At 42.4% G+C, this 20,116-nt stretch overlaps 1 protein-coding gene across 2 annotated transcripts in view; it reads right to left on the minus strand.

The window, feature by feature from the left end:
* CHD2 (chromodomain helicase DNA binding protein 2) overlaps positions 1–19,416 on the minus strand; it is a 148,376-nt gene extending 128,960 nt beyond the window's left edge. The window contains exons 1-2 of one of the 2 annotated variants that reach the window (XM_006867108.1): positions 18,916–19,416; positions 18,442–18,572 (exon numbers count right to left, since the gene is read on the minus strand). In XM_006867108.1, coding sequence (XP_006867170.1) covers positions 18,442–18,503 — 62 coding nt within the window. In that variant the 5' untranslated portion in view covers positions 18,504–18,572; positions 18,916–19,416. Of the gene's footprint in view, positions 1–14,937; positions 15,039–18,441; positions 18,573–18,915 lie in introns of those variants that run through there. The other variant, XM_006867109.1, reaches the window with a different exon arrangement.
* Between the last annotated feature and the right edge of the window lie 700 nt (positions 19,417–20,116).

Below are 20,116 nucleotides of genomic sequence, written 5' to 3' on the forward strand. Positions count from 1 at the left end.
TTCAGTTTAAGAGTGTGTGGGCTTTCAGATAATACCCACTTGACCTAGCTTCAATGGCAGGATGATCAGAACTCAACTAGAAGAAGGAAGAGGGAAAAAACAGTAATCTGATACAATTTGATGAACTTGACCTACACCTATGGATGCAGTAGCTCAAAAGAGGTAACAAATCTTTAATGAGAGGATTATTCCCACCTCTTCAATACACAGAGGGTAAATAGGGATGGGCAACTTGGACACTGGATACACAAAATGGGGGGAGGGGGGCTACAAAGGCAAGAAGTGACTGGCTTAGAAGCTTTTAAGAGGGAGCCTAGATCCAGAGGGCATGGAGGAAGGTAGAATCTCCACTGAGTAGTATCCAATCTGTCTGGGCAGGGCTGATGAAAGAAGATGAGGATAGGTCTCTTGTGATACAATAATGAATAATTGTTATCAGGACTGATTGTGAGGGTCGGAAATATAAAGGTAGACGTTTTGTAGCAAAAGGAGGGGAGTGACTGACTTTGCAGTCTAGGAGCAGAGGTCCCTGGGACCATCAAGGGAGAAGAGTGGAGAGCGGAACCCTACCCAGAGAAGCAGTGAAGCCAGAGATGGAGGCAAAGATGATGACGTGGAGAGATGGAGCCACTGGGGACTTAAATCCCAGAGGGGGGGCGTGCTGACGACTGGGGGACAGGCTTGCAGCAGGGTATACTTTTTGGTTGCTTGATGATGCATGGAGGGGATTGTAACCATGGCAATGAAATTTTTTACGATAGGAAGACTGTAAAGCTAACGTTCTCCCATTAAACTAACATAATTCACAATAAAGCATTTTTTTAATATGTGTGGAAGAAGATAAGAGTCCCCACTGAATAGTTTTCATCTTATCTAGACGGGGCTTGTGAAAAGAGATGGGGATAAGATTCTTTATGACTCAATAGTGAGAAATTGTAATCATGACTAATTTTGACTATCTTAACTGTAAAGGTAGAAGTTCTTTTAACAAAAACAGGGAGGTAGTTAATCTTACAGTCCAGAAACAGAGGAACCTAGGACCATCAAGGGAGATGAGCACAAGTGGAATGTGGGACCCTATCCAGAGAAGCAAAGACACCAGAGACAGGGGCAGAGATGGGGACATGGAGAGAGGGAGCAGCTGAGGACTCTAGACTCATGGAAAGAGAGGGACTGAGAGCTGGCAGCCAAAAGGAAGACTTGCAGAATGTGCCATTTTGTTGTTTAAATGATTATGCAATCCTGAGTGTTTCTGTGTACATCCCCTTCCCCCCCACAAAAAAATAAAGGAAATAGAAGCAAATACTATTGAATGATGATGCAGGAAGGAGATTGTAATCATTGCAATGAAATGATGGTGTACAGCCGATGTTCTCCCACATGAACTATCACTCAGTTCACAATAAAAACTTTTTAAAAAAACCTCTGGGGCAACACTACGAACCTTATTTCCACAAAGACAAATGTGTAAGAAAAAACTGCACACAAAATGTTGCTTGTAATTTCAGTTTAATTCCCATCAGTACATTCAGATTAAAAAAGCAATAAAGAAAAATCAACCTTGACGTAGATTTCTAAAATCCTCAGCTGAGGGCTGACAAAAGTCACTCTTGGTTTATCATGTTACTTCTTGTTCCTCAAGAGTCGATGAACATGAGGGAGTCCTGGTGTGGCACTGGAGGGTAAGCACTGGACTGGTAACCACAAATTCAGCAGTTCAAACTCACCAATCACTCTTGGAAATCCAACACAGAGTTGTTATGAGTCCAAACTAACTGCTGGCACACAACAGTCTGTCTACGAAGCACCAAGGCATATGGTACCAAGCACACACGTATAATCGGGGACAACTGAATTCTAACAGAAAGCCTGGCTAACTGTTCCATCTATAGCTACCGAATCCGAATCTGGTAAGGCATTAAAACTGGTACAAGAGCTCAAAAGAGGGAACAAATCTTTACAGAGAGAATTATTCCCATCCCCTCCATACACAGGGTAGACAGGGATGGGCAACTTGGACACTGGATACACAAAATGGGGGTGGGGGGGGAGGGAGGCTACAAAGGCAAGAAGTGACTGGCTTAGAAGCTTTCAAGAGGGAGCCCAGATCCAGAGGGCGTGGAGGAAGGTAGAATCTCCACTGAGTAGTATCCAATCTGTCTGGGCAGGGCTGATGAAAAGAGATGCGGATAGGTCTCTTGTGATACAATAGTGAATAATTGTTATCAGGACTGATTGTGAGGGTTGGAAATGTAAACGTAGACATTTTGTAGCAAAAGGAAGGGAGTGATTGACTTTGCAGTCCAGGAGTGGAGGCCCCTGGGACCCTATCAAGGGAGAAGAGCGGAGAGCGGGGCCCTACCCAGAGAAGCAGTGACGCCAGAGATGGAGGCCGAGATGATGACGTGGAGAGATGGAGCCACTGGGGACCTTAAACTCAGAGAGGGAGAATGGGGGTGTGCTGACGACTGGGGGGGCTTGCAGGGTATATATACCCTTTGGTTGATTGATGATGCATGGAGGGGATTGTAACCATGGCAATGAAATGATATATGATAGGATGAATGTAAAGCTAATGTTCTCCCATTAAACTATCACATAATTCACAATAAAACATCAAAAAAAAATTTTTAAATGATACAAGGACAAGGCAGTCTTTCCACTCAGGCAAAAACATGGGAACATCCCAGTATCTTTTCATTCCATTCATACACAACTTTATGAAGCCTCTCGTATAAAGCACTACATTAGGAGCACTGTTTTCGTTACCTGGTGTAAGAGCCAACAAGAACTAACTACACCCTTAATGAATCCTAGACTCGGGAGTCCAGGCGTGGCTCTGTGGAATAAACACTCTACCACAAAATTGGCAGTTCAAATTCACCAGTCGCTCCTCAGAAACTCTATGTTGTTGTTGTTGTTATGTCCCGTGGAGTCTGTTCTGACTCACAGCGACCCTGTACAGGGTTTCCGAAGCTATAAATCTTCACGAGAGCAGAAAACCTCATCTTTTTCCTGTGGAACAGCCGGTAGTTTCGAACTGCAACCCTTAAGGTTCGCAGCCCAATTCAAAGCCACTATGCTACCAGAGCTCTATACAAGGTTGCTATTGGTCAAAACCAACTCAGTGACACTTAATAACAACAACGTACCCTCTTAAGAAGTACCATACTCTTTTCACAAGTCCAGCAAACATTTGAAGAAATACCACACTCTTTCAGCTATGTACCACACTGTTATTAAGCACCACATTCATCACCCACCATGTCTGTCAGTTTAACAACCACTCCTCTGTCGGTTTGCTGTATGTGGTGGCTGCGTGTTGCTGTGATTCTGGAAGCTATGCCAGTATTTTAAATACCAGCAGGGTCACCCAGGGTGGACAGGTTTCAGATGAGCTTCCAGACGAAGACAGACTAGGAAAGAGAGACTGACTCTTCTGAATATTTAGTCAATTAAAACCTTATGAACAGCAGTGGAACACAGACAGCACCAGACTACTGAATACTGACACAAGATGAGGAACACCAGACTACTGTCAGATCCAGTGCCAGAAGATGAAGCCCTCTGATTGGAAGGCACTCAAAATACAACTGGGGAAGAGCTGGCTCCTCAAAGTAGAGTTGACCATGATGATGCGAATGGAGTAAAGCCCACAGGACCTTCACTTGCTGATGCGCACAACTCAAATGAAGAGAAACGCTGTAAACATCCATTGAAAATCAGAACATGGAATGTACGAAGAATGAATCTGGGAAAACAGGAAGTTGTCAAAAATGAAATGGAACGCATAAACATCAATAGGCTTTAAGTGAGCTGACATGGACTGGTATTGGCTGGCCATTTTGAATCTGATGACCACATGGTTTACTACGCCGGAAATGACAAATTGAAGAGGAATGGTGTTGCATTCACTGCCAAAAAGAACATATCCAGATCAGTCATGAGGCACAATACTGTCTGTGATAGGATAATATCCATGTGCCTACAGGGAAACCCAGTTAATACCACTATTATTCAAATTTATGTACCAACCACTAAAGCCAGTGAGGCAAATCTGCTGCACAAAACCTTTTTAAAGTGTTGAAGAGCAAAGATGTCAGCTTGAAGACTAAGGTGCACCTGACCCAAGCCATGGTATTTTTCAATAACCTCATATGCAAGCAAAAGCGAGACAGTGAATAAGGAAGACCGTGGAAGAATCAATGATGCCTTTGAGTTGTGGTGTTGAAGGAGAATACTGAAGTGCCATGGGCTGCCAAAAGAATCACTAGATCTGTTTTGGAAAAAGTGCAGCCAGAATGTTCCTTGGAGGCCAAGATGACCAAACTTCGTCTCTCATACTTCAGACATATTGTCAGGAGGGAGCAGTCGCTGGAGAAGGATATCATGTTTGGTAAGATGGAGGGTCAGAGAAAAAGAGGAAGACCCCCGACGAGATGGATTGGCCAGGTGGCAGCATCTATGGATTCCAGCATGGCAACAGTAGTAAGGTTGACCCAGGTGGTGTTTCGTTCTGCTGTGCCTAAGGTCGTTCCGGGTCGGTACTGACTCGATGGCACCTAATAACAACAACCAACTTCTTCAGTCTGAAATTGATCAAAGCTGCAATCAAGATGCCCTCATAATTACAGGTGATTGGAATGCAAAGGCTGGAAACCAAGAGGAAGGATCAGTTGATGGAAAATATGAACTTCTTTCGTGACAAGAAACAATACTGGAGATGGCATGATAGAGTTTTGCATGACCAATGACTTCTTCATTGCAAATACCTTTTTTAAACAACATAAAAGATGATTATATACATGAACCTCACCAGATGGAATATACAGAAATCAAACTGATTATATCTGTGGAAAGAGACAGTGGGAAAGCTCCATATCATCAACCAAAACAAGACCAGGGTCAGACTGTGCAACAGATCATCAACTGCTCACACGCAAGCTCAGGCTGAAGATGAAAAATTAAAACAAGTCCACAAGAGCCAAAATATGACCTTAAACATTTCCTACCCTGAATTTAGAGATTATCTGAAGAACAGATTTGATGCACTAGACATTTAAGACCAAAGACCAGGAGAGTTGTGGGATGACATCAAGAACATCATAGGAGAAAGCAAAGTCATTAAGAAGACAAAAAAGAAAGAAAAGACCAAAATGGGTGTCAGAAGAGACTCTGAAACTTACTATCCAGTGTAGAGATGCTAAAGCAAATGAAAGAAATGAGGAGGTAAAAGAGCTGAATAGAAAATTTCACAGGGCAGCTTGAGAAAACAGAGTCAAGTATTTTAACAAAAAGTGCAAAGGCCTGGAGTTAGAAAACCAAAAGGGAAAAAACACACTCAGCATTCCTCAAGCTGAGGGAACTGAAGAAAAAATTCAAGCCTCGACTTGCAATATTGAAGGATTCAGTAAACAAAAATACTGAATGATGTAAATGGTGCAGAAAACATCAAAAGAAGATGGAAGGAATACAGAGTCACGGTACCAAAAGGAAATGGCCCATGTTCAATCACTTCAAGAGGCAATATATGATCAAGAGCCAATGATACTGAAGGAGGACGTCCAGATGCATTGAAGGTATCGGCAAAGAACAAGGTGCCGAGAATTGATGGAATACAAATTGAAATCTTTCGACAAGCTGATGCAGCAATGGAGACACTCACTCATCTATGCCAAGAAATTTAGAAGACAACTACTTGGTCATTTGTGCCCATTCCAAAAAGACAAGTGACCCAACAAAATGTGGAACTCATAGGACAATATCATTAATACTGCATGCAAGTAAAATTCTGCTAAAGATAATTTAAAATGAGCTGCAACAGTATATTGACAGGAACTTGCCAGACGATCACGCCAGAGTCAGCCGAGGACGTGGAAACAAGGGATGTATGTCATTGCTGATGTCAGATGACCTTGGGTGATAGCAGAGAATACCAGAAAGATGCTTACCTGTGCTTTATTGACTATGCAAAGGCTTTCAGCTGTGTAGATCATGACAGTCTAGGGACAACATTATGGAGAATGAGCATTCCGGAACACCTAACTGTGCTCATGAGAAAACTGTACATAGACCAAGAGGCAGTTGTCCAACAAAATAAGGGAACACTGAATGGTTTAAAATTAGGAAAGGTATGTGTCAGTTTTATATGCATTCACCATACTTATTCAGTCACTACGTTGAGTACAGAATTGCCAACGAAGAGCTATACATACAATGTAACTAACTGCCCATCAAATACGATGATGAAATTAGGTCATTTTCAAATAGAAATTAAAAGAAGTTGTAAAAACCAACCTTAAAAACAAATACTAAAGGAATGAATCTCTTTGAGCAGACACTCTGAGATCAACATGCATGACAGTATCACCTAGACTCAACCCAGAGACGTTGCTGTTAATGCTGTCAATGCTGTCAGTGGGATCCACCTCACAGCGACTCTGTACAGGGTTCCCGAGGAGCAGCTTGTTGGTTTGAACCACAACCTCTCAGTTAGCAGTCCAGTGCTTATCCTGCAGCGCTACACCAGCACCCCCAACATGTATGTAAAGCAAAGTAAAGCAGATGTTAAGACTAAGAAGAGAGAACCAGAACCAGCTGCAACAACAGCAGCAAAATAAAGGGAATAATGCAGTTACAGAACTTCCAAATACAGAGGAAATTAAACGGGTTTTGAGAAAAAACTCAAACCTAACATAACCCTAACAACTAGACAGTGGTTCAAACCCACTAGCGCCTCATCAGAAACTCTCAACAGGGTCACTATGAGTTAGAACCGACCGAAGGCACTCTGGTGCAGCCAGGAGCTTAGCCATAGTTCCAACTGTAACCCACACTCTTTATATCCACCCCACCCATCCCCCAAATCCAGTCAGGTGGTTGTTGTTGCTAAGTGTCATCAAGTCAGTTCCAACTCAGTGACCCTGGATAGGGTTTCTGAGGAATGGCTGGTCAGCTTGAACCACGGACCTTGCAGTTCAAAGGGCTTTGCAGTCTGGTGCATTAACCCACAGCGCCACACCAGGACACCTGGTATGTTGCTGTTGTTATGTGTCGTGTCGTGGAGTCGGTTCTGACTCATAGCGACCCTGTGCAAGGTTTCCGAGGCTGTAAATCCTAACAGGAGCAGAAAACCTCATCTTTCTCCCGGTGGGACACCTGGTAGTTTTCAAACTGCTGACCTTGGGGTTGCAGTCTGATTTGCAACCACAACGCTAGCAGAGCTCCTTGGACACCTGGTATAGGGGGTTCCTTTTCAGAAACAACTGTCCAAGTGATCCTGAAGCAAAGTCCTATTTAGGAACTTCAGTTTAGAAAAACCAGAGTCCTGGTGTGGTGCCATAGGATAAGCACTGGACCTCACTCAAGGTCAGAGGTTCCAACTCACCAACCCAACCGCTCCTCAGAAACTCTATGTAAGGTTCTATAAGTGGGGGACAGACTAGAGGGCACTTAACAACACCAACAACGTGGCAATTCCAAACTGCAAGTGTAGCAAAGGACATCAACCAAGGTCTGAACTCTCCAATTCTCCCACACTCAGCACCCTACTGAACTAGCCCAAAGAAAATCACTTCAAGGACTGGATTTTCACAAGTCTTGTGATGTAAAATGGTGGCCTTTAGAATGTAGATTTGCTGAGTATTGTAATTCTAGGATAACTTTGACTTACAATTCCCTGTGACTTCCAGTTTGGATTTCTTTAAAATGCAAAGTTTAGAAAGAGCCGATTGTTGTTAAGTGCCCTCTCAGTGGGTTCTCTTAGTGACCCAGCAGAGGAGTGGCTGTTGGGTTTGAACTGCTGACTATGTGGTAAGAAGTTGAGGTCTTGCACTTATCCACAGATGCATCTTATCAGTTCCAACTCACAGGGGCACTATCCACGCACAAAAGATGGAAGCACTGCCTAGCCCTGCACCATTCTCACAGCTAGTATACCTTTGGGCACACTGCTGCTGTCTGTCCATCTCTTTTCCCGCAGACCCTTTTTTTATTTCCCTCAATCTTTCTAGGCAGTTTCCTCTCACACACCTAATTTGACAACTTGGACCAATGCCCCACCCCCTTTTCTCACCTACATGGTATGATGATAACCTCACCTATCTCAGAAAGTAGCTGTGATAACAACAGAAATTAAAATACAAAACGGACTTAAAACAAGTTCCAGATTGATTGCTGTTGGTGGTTGACACACAGGGACCCTGAGGCTTTAGATCTTTACAGGAGCAGAAACAGTCACAAGGCTCAAAGTGTCCTTAAGGTCTAGTGCTTATGCCCTTAAGGTCTAGTGCTTATTTATTGTCTGGTGTCACTCCATGTTGAACATGTCACTAAAATGCAAAATGACAAGTATAAGCAGCATGAACCAATTTGAGAAGTGTCTATGAGTCCTCCTAAGCACACTTTTGTTCTCTCAACTCTATACTGAATAAGCTTTACCTAAGCGTAGTGGCACTTAACAACAACAACAAGCGTAGTGGTTACAAATCGGGCTGTGAACCTTAAGGTCAGCAGTTCGAAACTACCAGCTGTTCCGCGAGAGAAAGAAGAGGCTTTCTGCTCCCATAAAGATTTACAGCCTCGGAAACCCTGTGCAGGGTTCACTATGGGTCGGAACCGACTCAACAGCACTTAACAACAACAACAACAAACCCTTAACCCAGCTATGGGCAGATTAAGCAGTCTCTAAGTCTACTTTGTCTATAAACATTCAGCACCACTTATAATTTTCCTTCATGATAAAATCCACAAAGCATGTTTACCAGCATTACAGACACTTCTAGACTTAGCAGTGATCCATACAAATGCCGTGTTCCAAATCTTTATCATATTCCATTCCTTTTTTTTTTTTCCTCAGAAAATACTGGTTACAATTTACCATCCATGGGTGACAAGCACGTCATTGTCAAGGTGGTGTCACCTGCATTCCTCCAATCCTGAGGCCACATTCTTCATGTAGTCCAGCTTCCCTGGATTCTTTGCTCAGCACACAGACTTACTCAGTACGAGGCAGGCTGTAACCCTGGTGCACACCGTTCCTGATTTTCAACTGTTTGGTGTCCCCTTGTTCTGTTCAAACACCTGACCTCTTGGGATCTGTGTACAGGTTTCACATTAACACAAGTAACTGTTTTGGAATTCACTTTCGTCAATGCTACTCGGTCTGTTTTGATCCACAGTCGAATGCTTTTGTGCAGTCAATACAAACACAAGTAAAGAGCTCTGGTACCCTGTGCATTCCATCAAGAGCCATCTGAGGTCAGCAATGACATCCCTCATTCCAATGCCATCCTCTTCTGAAGCCAGCTTGGATTTTGGGCAGCTAGCTCCGTGTTCATGTGCAGCTACAAACATTTACTTATTCTCAGCAAACTTTTACTTGCCTGTGATGATATTTATGATGTTGTCTGATCATTTCCACTTTCTACAATGTTGCTTTTCTTTGGGATGGGCACAAGTACGGCTCTCTTTCAATTGGCTGGCCAGGCAGCTGTCTTCCAAGTATCTGGGCAGAGAAGAAATGCTAGGGCTTCCATCAGTCTTCAGTACGGATTATAACTCAATGTTAAGAAAATAAAAATCTTCACAACTGGACCAATAAACAACAACATAATAGAAAAGACTGAAGATCAATGCTCAGGAAAGGAGCAGTCAAGAAATCAAAGGACATACTGCTTTTGGGCAAATTGGCTACAAAAGACAAGGATGTCCCACATAGGGGTACGGTGCACCTGACCCAAGCCATGATATTTTCAATTGGCTCATTATGTGTGTGAAAACTGGGCTATAAATAAGGAAGACTGAAGAATTGATGGCTTTGAATCACAGTACTGGCAGAAAATATTCAAAGCGGGCCAAGGACTGCCAGAAAAACAAACAAATCTGTCTTGGAAGAAGTACAGCCAGAAAGCTCCTTGAAAGCAAGGATGGCGAGACTTCGTCTTACGTGATTTGAACACATTGACAGGAGTGACCAGTCCATGCAAAAAGGACAACATGGTTGGTAAAGGGTCAGCAAAAAAGAGGAAGACACCCCCACCCCCCACCCCCGCAACAAGATGTGTGGTAGCTGCAACAATGGGTTCAGACATTTTGAGGAGGGCATAGGCCCCCCAGAGTGGGGTTTTTTGTTCACTCTAAATGGGGGGTTCCGTCTGAGTCAACGTCACCTAGCAAATTCAACCAATAAAGAACAAGCATTAGGCCTTAATTACAGTCACTGGAGACAAACAGGGAAAGGTCAGGAATTCAGAAGTTTTGAGATGAAAAAACCTTCTAAAGTGTGCTTAGAGCTGGATCTGGCTTGACATTTTATACAGAAACTTCCTCTTCCATCAAGCATCTACTTCCATGTTTTCATCACACCCCTTATCTTGCTTTCAGTGTTCTAACTTCAAGCTGCTTTTAAAACTGACCTGACAGGAAAGAAGAAAACCCGCAACGGAGAGACCAAGGGGTTAGGGAAGACCCAGTATTCCACCAAAGGAAATGCCAAGAGGAGAGCTGTTCATACAAGAGGTTGTTCTACTCCAGAATCATACTTCCCACCCAAACAGACTGCCTCTTCACATGAAAGATAACTGCTTAATACGTAGGTTTGATCAAACTAGTTTCTTTAGACCTTGACTCGTAAAAACCTTTCTAACAAACCAAATTCTAATTTGTTGCCCCCCAGAATGTCATACAAGGAGCTCTGGTAGCGTAGTGGTTACGAATCAGGCTGTGAACCGCAAGGTCAGCAGTTTGGAACTACCAGCCGTTCCATGGGAAAAAGATGAGGCTTTCTGCTCCCGTAAAGATTTACAGCCTCGGAAACCCTGTACAGGGTCGCTGTGAGTCGGAACCAACTCCACAGCACTTAACAACAACAACCAAGAGTGTCATATGGCAGGAAGGACATAAACCATTGCACTGTGAAACAAGCTGGCTCCTGAACTGGGACTATTAGAAAGTGCAGGAGCGGGCTCATATAAGAAGCAATATAGCAATTGCAATGAAACACTAACCCTAGTAATATACGTTCACTGAGCATTAGCAACGTGGCAAGCTCTTTGCTGAATACTCTGTAATTAGTGTGTTATCCAATCTGTACCACCAATGAGCCACAAGCAGAATCTCCCACAGTTGACAAATGTCAAAATTCCAAGTTCAACAAGGACTAGCTTCCAGGACTAAACAAGGAACAAAACTTGTGGTACTCTGTTGAATGTAAAACTGATACTCTGCTCTGTAAACCTTCACCTAATTCACAATAAAAAGTAAAAAGTAAAAAAATCAGTACTAAAGTCCAAGAGGAACATAAAGTCTGTTATGTGTAGTGTTGTTGTTGTTGTTGTTGTTGGGTGCCATCAAGTCATAGAGAAACTGCATAGGGTTTTGGAGGGTATACATTTTTGTGAGAGCAGAAAGCCTGACCTTTCTCCAGCAGAGTGGCTGGTGGGCTCGAACTGCTGACCCAGTGGTTCATAGTCTAGTACTTATTCTACAGAACCACCATTATGCATAGAGCTCACCCACCATTCAGCTCTTGAAAAACAATGAATGTCAGTAGTCAAAGGCATTACAGATGACAAAAAGAACCGATTAGAACTGAATCCAAAACCTGAACTCAGGACTATCCACAGGGTGCTGCCTTATAGCCACAGCGCTTTTACATCGTTCTATTCCTCAAGATCACAGTCATCAAGTTTCCCCAAACTATAGGGACTCCGCCTATAAAGGGAATTGAAATACTTTCAGTATGACATACAATCCAGAAGATAAAGCTGAAATATCAAAAATGTGGCCTCCCTTAGCCAAACATGCATTATTTTACCATAAAAAGCTTAGTCCCTCAGCTCCTAAAAAGCACTCCAAGATTTCCAACAACCTTTTAGAAAGACCTCTGCCCCCATCTTTCCGTATCACTGAAAATTTAGACTGATTACTAGAAAAAGTCAGAGCAATGTTTTCTGTCTAATTTCATTGTTGTTGCTAAGTGCTGTTGAGTCAATTCCACCCACCCTGTATAGGGTTTCCGAGGTACGGTTGCTAAGTTTGAACCTCCAACCTTGTGGTCCAAACCAACCTTGCAGACCAGTGTTTATCCTACAGTGCCACACCAGGACTATCACTGCTAAAGTACTGATTACAAATTAACATAAAATAAAGCCTGAGCATTTCAAGACTGATTTGATGATGGTTTCGCTTTACATTAATAACCCAAAGTTCTAAAGCAAATAGTCATTTGCATCTTTGCTAAGGCATCAATTTGAATTCAATGCTTTGTGGCTGGATACCAACCAAAGCAGGCACTTAACGAAGCCAAGGACCAGCTTGTTAGTCGCATACTTTTCACTGTTGTTGCTGATACACAAGATAATTCTGACGCGATTTTCTTTCTTATAAGTGACTCCCTCCCAACCCACCCAATAAGGAAATCTAAGAATTTCAGGGGGGAAATTATAAAATTAAAAATAAATAAAAGATGGCTCATAGTTTAACAAGCAGACAAGATGGTCACGTAAGAGTACTCAATTTTTATGGCAAGATCAAGTTTTCTGAACTGAATTTTATGGACGAAATGATGAGCCTGGAAGTTCCAGAGCAACTCAGATCTCTGTGAATTAACTGGAGGGAGGGAGGCTGAGGGAGCAGGAGAGGGGGGCAGGAAGTAAACTGACTGTCCAGTGTGTCTCAAATAATGTCAACCTAAAATCTGACTAACCCTACAGATTCCCTCAAGCAATAACTTGCTACAACTTTTACAACTAAATTACTTTAGAAGTACTGTTTGGTCACACGTCTGCCTCTGACTTAATCTTTATAAAAGATACTGTACTAACCTACCAAGAAGCAAATACAAATTGGAAACTTCAAGTTTTAAAACTTAGCACCAAGAATCCAAAACATCATTCTCCCACAGGAGAAAAACCCAGAAGTCTGTTGAAAATTAATTGGTTCCAAGTGGACTGCAAACAGTCACTGGTAATCTGCTATATCATAATAACCATTTAATTCATGTAGCTTTGAGCTATAATACCTTCACTGGAGAGTGTTTTCTATTCTTCCTGAAGGAGATTGCAAAGCTCATTGCTCAATTTTTTCTCCACTTTTAAAAACTGGAGAGCTAAATTTTTAATACAAACCAGAATTCTATCTCAGAGAGCATAGATTACTACCTTTGTTCTTACAGTAGATGCACTTGAAAAACAAAGTTGGTCACTACAATATTTCCTATCCAGACTTAAATTCCACACTACTCAAGTCTCCACCGATATTAAGATATTATTTTGTATCCAATAAAGGAAAGCTTAGTAAATGCAATTCAAAAGTAAAATAATCACAGAATATCTCATGAACACTTCTATAAAACAAACTGTGAAAACAGCGTATTACTTCATCTAAGCAATTCAAAAAATTCTACCAAGGAACCAAGACTATGAGGACCTCCGAAACCAATTACTGCAATTAATATTACCTTTGTACTTTATTCAGAAAATTGAAACATGCCTAAGTAACATTTAGAGAGTTTCACATCTCTTCTGAAGTAGTGTTTTTTACGCAATAAAATTAAGAATTCTGAAGTATTCTCTTCCACTGGAGGGCTCCACGCTGCCGCTGATGTTGCTGCCACGTGTCTGGTCAGCTCCAAGAAGTTCCAACACTTTCTGCGAGCGCTCAGCACTAACTATGATGGGTGGTGGAAAACGGCCTTTGGTATCACTGGTGTGGAGAGTGGAGTCCTGGTGTGATGCCATAGGATAAGCACTGGACCTCGAAGTCGGTTTGAACTGCTAGGTCAGCTGTTCGAACTCACCACCACTCATTGAAACCCTAGACAGGGTCGCTGAGTCGGAAACCGGAAACGACTCCAAAGCACATAACAACATCACTCATGTGTCCCTGCAGAATAAACATTGGGCTGCTCCAGCCACTCCGTGGAAGCCCTAAACAGGGTTGTTTTTAAAAGTCAGAACCAGAGCCAACTCCAAGGCATTAAGACTGTGGGGCAAAGGTGTACACGTAGTGTGGGAAAGCGGACCTCACCAGAGCAGGTGAGGTCACTGCGAAGGAGCCGGACCATAAGTAGCGTCCAACCCAGTCCAAGAAGGGCTGAGCCCTGGGGGACAGGCTGCGGGGTGTCCTGCAGGAACCAGCAGACCGAGGGCAGAAGGCCCCTCCCCCCCAGCACCTTCCCTCCACAGGGTTCCATTCCTGCCAAATATGCACATATGCACACACAAGGGGCTTCAAAGAGCTCAAGGAAAAAGGAGTTAGAAAAGGAGTCCTGGTGTGGCGCTGTGGATTAATGCGCCAGACTGCAAAGCTGTTTGAACTGCAAGGTCGGCAGTTCAAGCTCACCAGCTGCTCCTTGGAAACCCTATACAGGGTCACTATGGGTCGGAATAGACTCGACGGCATTTGAAAAAGGTCTCTAATGTATATGTCAGCGTGAAGTGGACATGGATCTGCTGATAATTTCCAACCTCGACAAACCAGGAGAATTACCCTTAGAATTAACCGTTTCAACACATCTGCCAAGACGGACCAGACCCTGGACGACCCAGGTTCTAGGTGGAAGGGGCCTTCTCCGCTGCGCCCTAACCAAGGTGACGCCACCAGGGCTCGTCCCGGCAGCCAGAGGCCCCAGTTCAGACTTCAGACAGAGGTTTCCACTAGTTCCGGGGTCACTCTTCTACACCAGTGCGTTCAGTGGTTCAAACCCGCCAGCCACTCCTCGGGAAGCCCACCGACTCCGCGGCACCTAATGACGGACGGATGGACAGACGACCTCAGAATTCAGAACTGCTTCTGCCTGTTTACACAGGGCCTAAGGCTCTCTCCTATCATTTTTAAACTAATACAAACTTTGTACAAAATGAAAAGCTGCCAGCTAGTTCATACTCAACTGTTCATTGTGAATCTTAAAAAGCAAATCACTTATCACATACTGACCTGAGTTTTTCTCCATCAAAGGTCAACTGAGACAATGTATGATAGCAAGTAAAAATGCACGCGGGCAAATTCAAATAATCGTCCCCTGTTTTACCAGCCATGCTGAATACCCGTCAGGATTTTCACTTAAAATGAAAAGCTCCCTCTGGCAATGAATTTTGATTACTAGTCACAAATTCACTGTGGGCCAAAAAAAAAAAAAAAAAAGGGGGGGTGTGTGAATACAACAAGGCTATCAATACACTATGAGAAAAATCCGTTATCTGGCCAGCTATTTGAATTTTCCAACCAGTGCCTTTACTTTTCCTTCTAAAGCAGAGGCAAAACACATCTCCAAGGCCGAGCAAAGCACGTCTGCGGAAATCGCTGGCGGACACACTGCCTACAAACACATCGGCCTGGAGAACGGCGACCCGGAAAGCGCCCACAGCGCCGGCCTCTCCCCGCCCCCGGGCGGGAATGGCTGGCGGGCCACTAGCCACCTGGCAGAGGAAGCTTCCGCAGCGCGCACGCAGCTTGCCACCACTGCCTTCACTCCGCCCATTGCGAGCGGCCTGACGTCACAGGGCGGGCCTGCCCGAGAGGCGTCACCATTGACCCTGCTGTTACCAAGCGTGCGCACAGCCAATCAGCGCCCGGCGCCATCGCCGGCCGGCCTTTGAACTCCGCACGGCAACTTCCTGCTGTTTGGCGAGTGCACAGTGCTATGCAGTATGTCTGTCAGTGCTGCGGCACAAAGGAACAGCCATTTTGTGACGGAGCTGGACCCACACCGAGATGCCAGGCGCTCACAGAGCTGCTGCTTGTGCTAACTACCGAGCTGACCGTCATTTCCGCACTCGAGAACCAAAGCAAGAGTGAGAAGAGAGGTTCTTGGTATTTCAGGGTTCCATTCCATTTCGCCTCAGTCTTATCACAAATCCCGGTTTTTAATAATTAAGAATCATAAAATGGCTGCCACTTAAACTGCCTATTCCCGTCCGAAGGCAACTGCATGTGGCATTTCTAATCATTCCAGCCTTTAGGGAGAACTGCTAAATGGCCAATACAAAGCAGGTGCTTCGGGTTGTCAGCACACAGCTGGAGCCGAGGCCGCTGGCCGCCCACCCGCCTGTTGGTTCCTCCCAGGACAGCGGACAGGGACATGGGCAGGGCCGCTGCGTCCTCGGCCCTCGGCCCGGGACGCCTGGCCTGCGCGCACCGCGGCCACCCGCTCTTCCCCGCACCTCAAAAGCCGTTGGCCTCCCAAATGACAAATGTTTTGCAAAGTGAACTTTTCATCTTCAGAAACAAATTTTGACATTAAAATTCAGCATGGACGATAACAAGAACGCAAGAATACAAATCTGTATGTCATTGTGAAGTATTCAGTGTTTCAAAAAATGGGAAAATACCAGACAGACATACACTGAAGACTCAGTCCCCCCCAGACCCCTAAGTAACTGTCAGGCCAAAGTTTATTTGAACCACAAACTCATTTCCTCTCAGACTACAAACATAATTTTTGTAATATTCAGTAAACACTATACTAAAAACTAGGTCCTTGTGAAGAAACCAGTGAGGTTGGGAATGAAGTACTAGTTACCAAACTAACCCCCTTACCCTCATCTCACTAAAAATCCCATTAAATCTACATTAAAACACTGCTACAGACCTCAAAGTTGTACAACTTTCAAAGGAAGTGATGTCATAATTACATGAATTAAAAGAGTATCCAACTATGGTAACAGTAGTTTAAAAGTATCTTGCAGGAGTCTCTCAAATATTACTGTACATTTAGCAGGTACATGAATAAAACGTAACAGACAAACATTCACGTTTCATTCATGCTTCAGAAGGCAAATGCAGGACATTTTCCACAGATGTTTAAAGGTGAGAGTAAAGCTACTGACAAAAACACACACAGGGCTTGACTTTTTCAATTAGAAAGCATAGTCTGAGCAGAGTGATGTTAACCACAAACCTTGTGTAAGAAAGCCAAAACCCATGTGAGCTTATGCAAATCATATACACTAGGGAGTAAGAATCTTAGTTATTGAGTCTTTAATAATATGTCTAATAATATACCTGTGGGTTTCCTATTTCTTCAAAAGGTCCCTTACTTTCCAGTTAATCGGTTTAGGATTAGTAGCGAAGTCTTCTGTCCTATATGTAACCTAAGTATTACATGAGCTCAGTTCAAATGATAGCAGCCCAGACTATGTGACAAGTCCATTAGAAAATAATTTGGAAACATTTTTTAAAAGGTCAAAATAGTTTGAAATGTAATAAAGCACAAAATTTGACATTTGTAACAATAAACCAACCCCAAAACTTTCAAATTCACTAGTAAAAGTATATTGCCTAGAAAAAATTATAAAAGTAAAAGCAAAATTGGTACCAAAAAAAATCACATCCTTGTTAAATGAATGATTTAACATCTAGAAGACTACAATTCTTAAGAACATAGATCAAGAAATACATTCTTATACTTAAAAAAAAAAATTAGTATACAGGACTCAAACAGCAAAAACATCTTCGAGGCTTTATTTAATCAACAAGGCCTCTTCAATGAATGGGAAACAAATCATAATTTGAATAAACAGTACATTTATAAGCTTCATAAGATACAGCATTCCAGACGACTCTGGAATAAATCAATGAAGCACTTAGAAATAAGGAAAAAAAATACATCTACCAACCACAAGCATTGCTGGAATATAAGCATACAGATGCAAATCATGAAATATCTTAAATGTAAAATTATACAATTGTATAATTTCATACAATTGTATAAATCACAGTAACAAAGACAAAACATAAGTATATTAACAGGACTCTAATTTCTGTGATCACAGAGTTCATTTCATAAATACAGAAACTGTAACCATTCAAGTAAAGGTTTGTAAATATCAAAATATCTTAAAATGTCATGTGTATCCAAAGAAACATAAGTCAAATAAAAATATAAACTCAGAGGCATCCGTGAAAGGGTCCTTTTAGCAATTTCATTTTTAAATGTACATTTTTTCATTCATATAACTTTCTCAAATGTCTATTTACTATAATTTACTACTACCAGGCTCCTCTATGGCCTTCACTTGCAAGTTTGGGTATCCTGATTCTTCAAAGAAAAAATCTGCCTTGTATGTAAAATGGTGCAATGCAGCAATGGCTAAACCGACAAGGTCATTTTTCTGCAGCACAAAAAATCTAAAAACTGAAATTTATTGACAGAAAAAACTGTAGCTTGCAGGCCAGGCCCCTTTGAATAAAGGTACCTTACCTTTTGACTGCTGTTAAGAAGGCCTTAAGTCACAGCTCAACTTTCATAAATTGCTACCAAAAAATTAGGGTGTGGCATATTAGCAATTCAAGGTCACGCTTTAAAAACAATCTAAATTAGTAAAATACTAAAAATAAAACAGATAGTAATCCATGTCTGCCAAGGTAAACAATGTAAGAGGTTTCCCGAAAAAAAAAAAAAAATTTTTTTTTTTAAAGAAGAAAGTTGATAGCTCATACCTCGATACATTGCTGTGTAGCGAACTGTCCTCTTCTTGGCTTTTGTCCTTATTTCTCATCATCTTTTAATTCTTAAATATTAAGGGGGAGGGGGAATCTGTTTGCTTTGAAGTCCTGTGCCCAGGTATTTACTGTCAAAAGTTGAAAGAAAGGTAAGGTCCCGACTTCTGTCGCTAATTTTCATTATCAGGAACAAAGTCCTGACGATGTAATGAGATTGTTATAATGCAACAACGGCAAGCATTAAAAAAACCCAAAATATTACTATTTTTATCTTTAGAAAAAAAAAAAAAAGGCAGTCCGAACAGGGGAAGCATTACTATCATAAAGAAAGTTTCTCAAAGTAACACACTAGATACAAATAACAATCTCTGTATCTTATTGCGTCATCCAGTAATTTCTCAAATTTACAGAAAATAAGGTAAACTTAAACATTTAAATCTTTAAAATTATCACTAATGATCATGAACTTACCTGATCCATGTAGTAGGTCCAATGCGAGAGTCCTAGCTAGTAGAAAAATATCTGATCCCAAATAATTAAAAATAAAGGCAAAATCCTCCGTTAAAAAACCAAAATTAAATAAAATAGCCCTCAAATATGTTAACAGGTCAAAAAATAACCACGAAAAAATTAATACTAAAACGGGTCCAGAAGGAAAAAAACCTCATTAGGAGAGCGCACAAAAATGGAGGTGCGCCATGGCTTCTAAGCTGGAAAACAACGACCTGGGCTCTCAGTACGGCTGCTTCTTTCCAACAAGGCACGAAAAAAAGGCTGCGAAAAGCTGCTTTTCTCCCTAAAAAAGGTCAGAATTGACCCCAGTAAGTCACTAGGAGAGGCAGGGGGCTGAGGGGGCCCCCTGAGGCTGCCCGAAAGTTAGGGAAAGTTGCGTAAAGTGAGGCGAAGGCAGGGAGCAGAGCGCGCTCTCTCTAAGGCACAGCCGCCATCTAGAGCCTCCTTCCCAGCTCTGAGAGCTCTGCCTTTGATTGACACTCTCTACATTTACCCCACAACTCAGGTGATGTACCATAGACCCACCCCTTCATCTCCACCAAAAAAAAAAAAAAGATCCTCCATCCCAGGAAGCCTGAGGACCCCCACCCCCACACCTCCTTACCCCTCCAGACCACCCCATAAGGGGAGGGGGAGGGCTTCATAACCCCCTCCTGGCTCAAACACCCTTTCTAAGCCAGAGAGAAATGTAATTTGTTCCTTTTGTTTAAAGATCTGCTAAATATTTCAGTCCTTGAGCTAAAATAACTTCCTTTCTGGACAGGAAGTGGGGCTTTATCAAGCCATTTTGAAAAAGGGATAATTCTTAGAGAACCTAAATCTTAGCTTAAGTAATAACCTTTTTAAAAATTACCCACCCATGGGTAAAATGGGTCTCTAAAGAAAAATTAAAACCCCAATTTCATAAATTAAATTCACATTTTGTCTTCTTTATGATGTACAAAAATAAAATGAAGACAAAATTTAAGGGGGAATGTACCATCCCAACTGAAAGGGGTAAACTTGTACAACTCAAGAGCGCCTCCCTAGTGTTCAGATGCGTTAGAGCAAAAACTATTGCCAATGGAGTTTTTATTCCAAGAATCTCACAATTTTCCTTGTACTTCCACAAAATTCTTTAACCCATTACTATAACCTTGAAACTTTATTTAAAAAAAAA

This window comes from Chrysochloris asiatica, unplaced genomic scaffold, assembly GCF_000296735.1.
Source record: "Chrysochloris asiatica unplaced genomic scaffold, ChrAsi1.0 scaffold00101, whole genome shotgun sequence".
Classification (NCBI taxonomy): Eukaryota; Metazoa; Chordata; class Mammalia; order Afrosoricida; family Chrysochloridae; genus Chrysochloris; species Chrysochloris asiatica.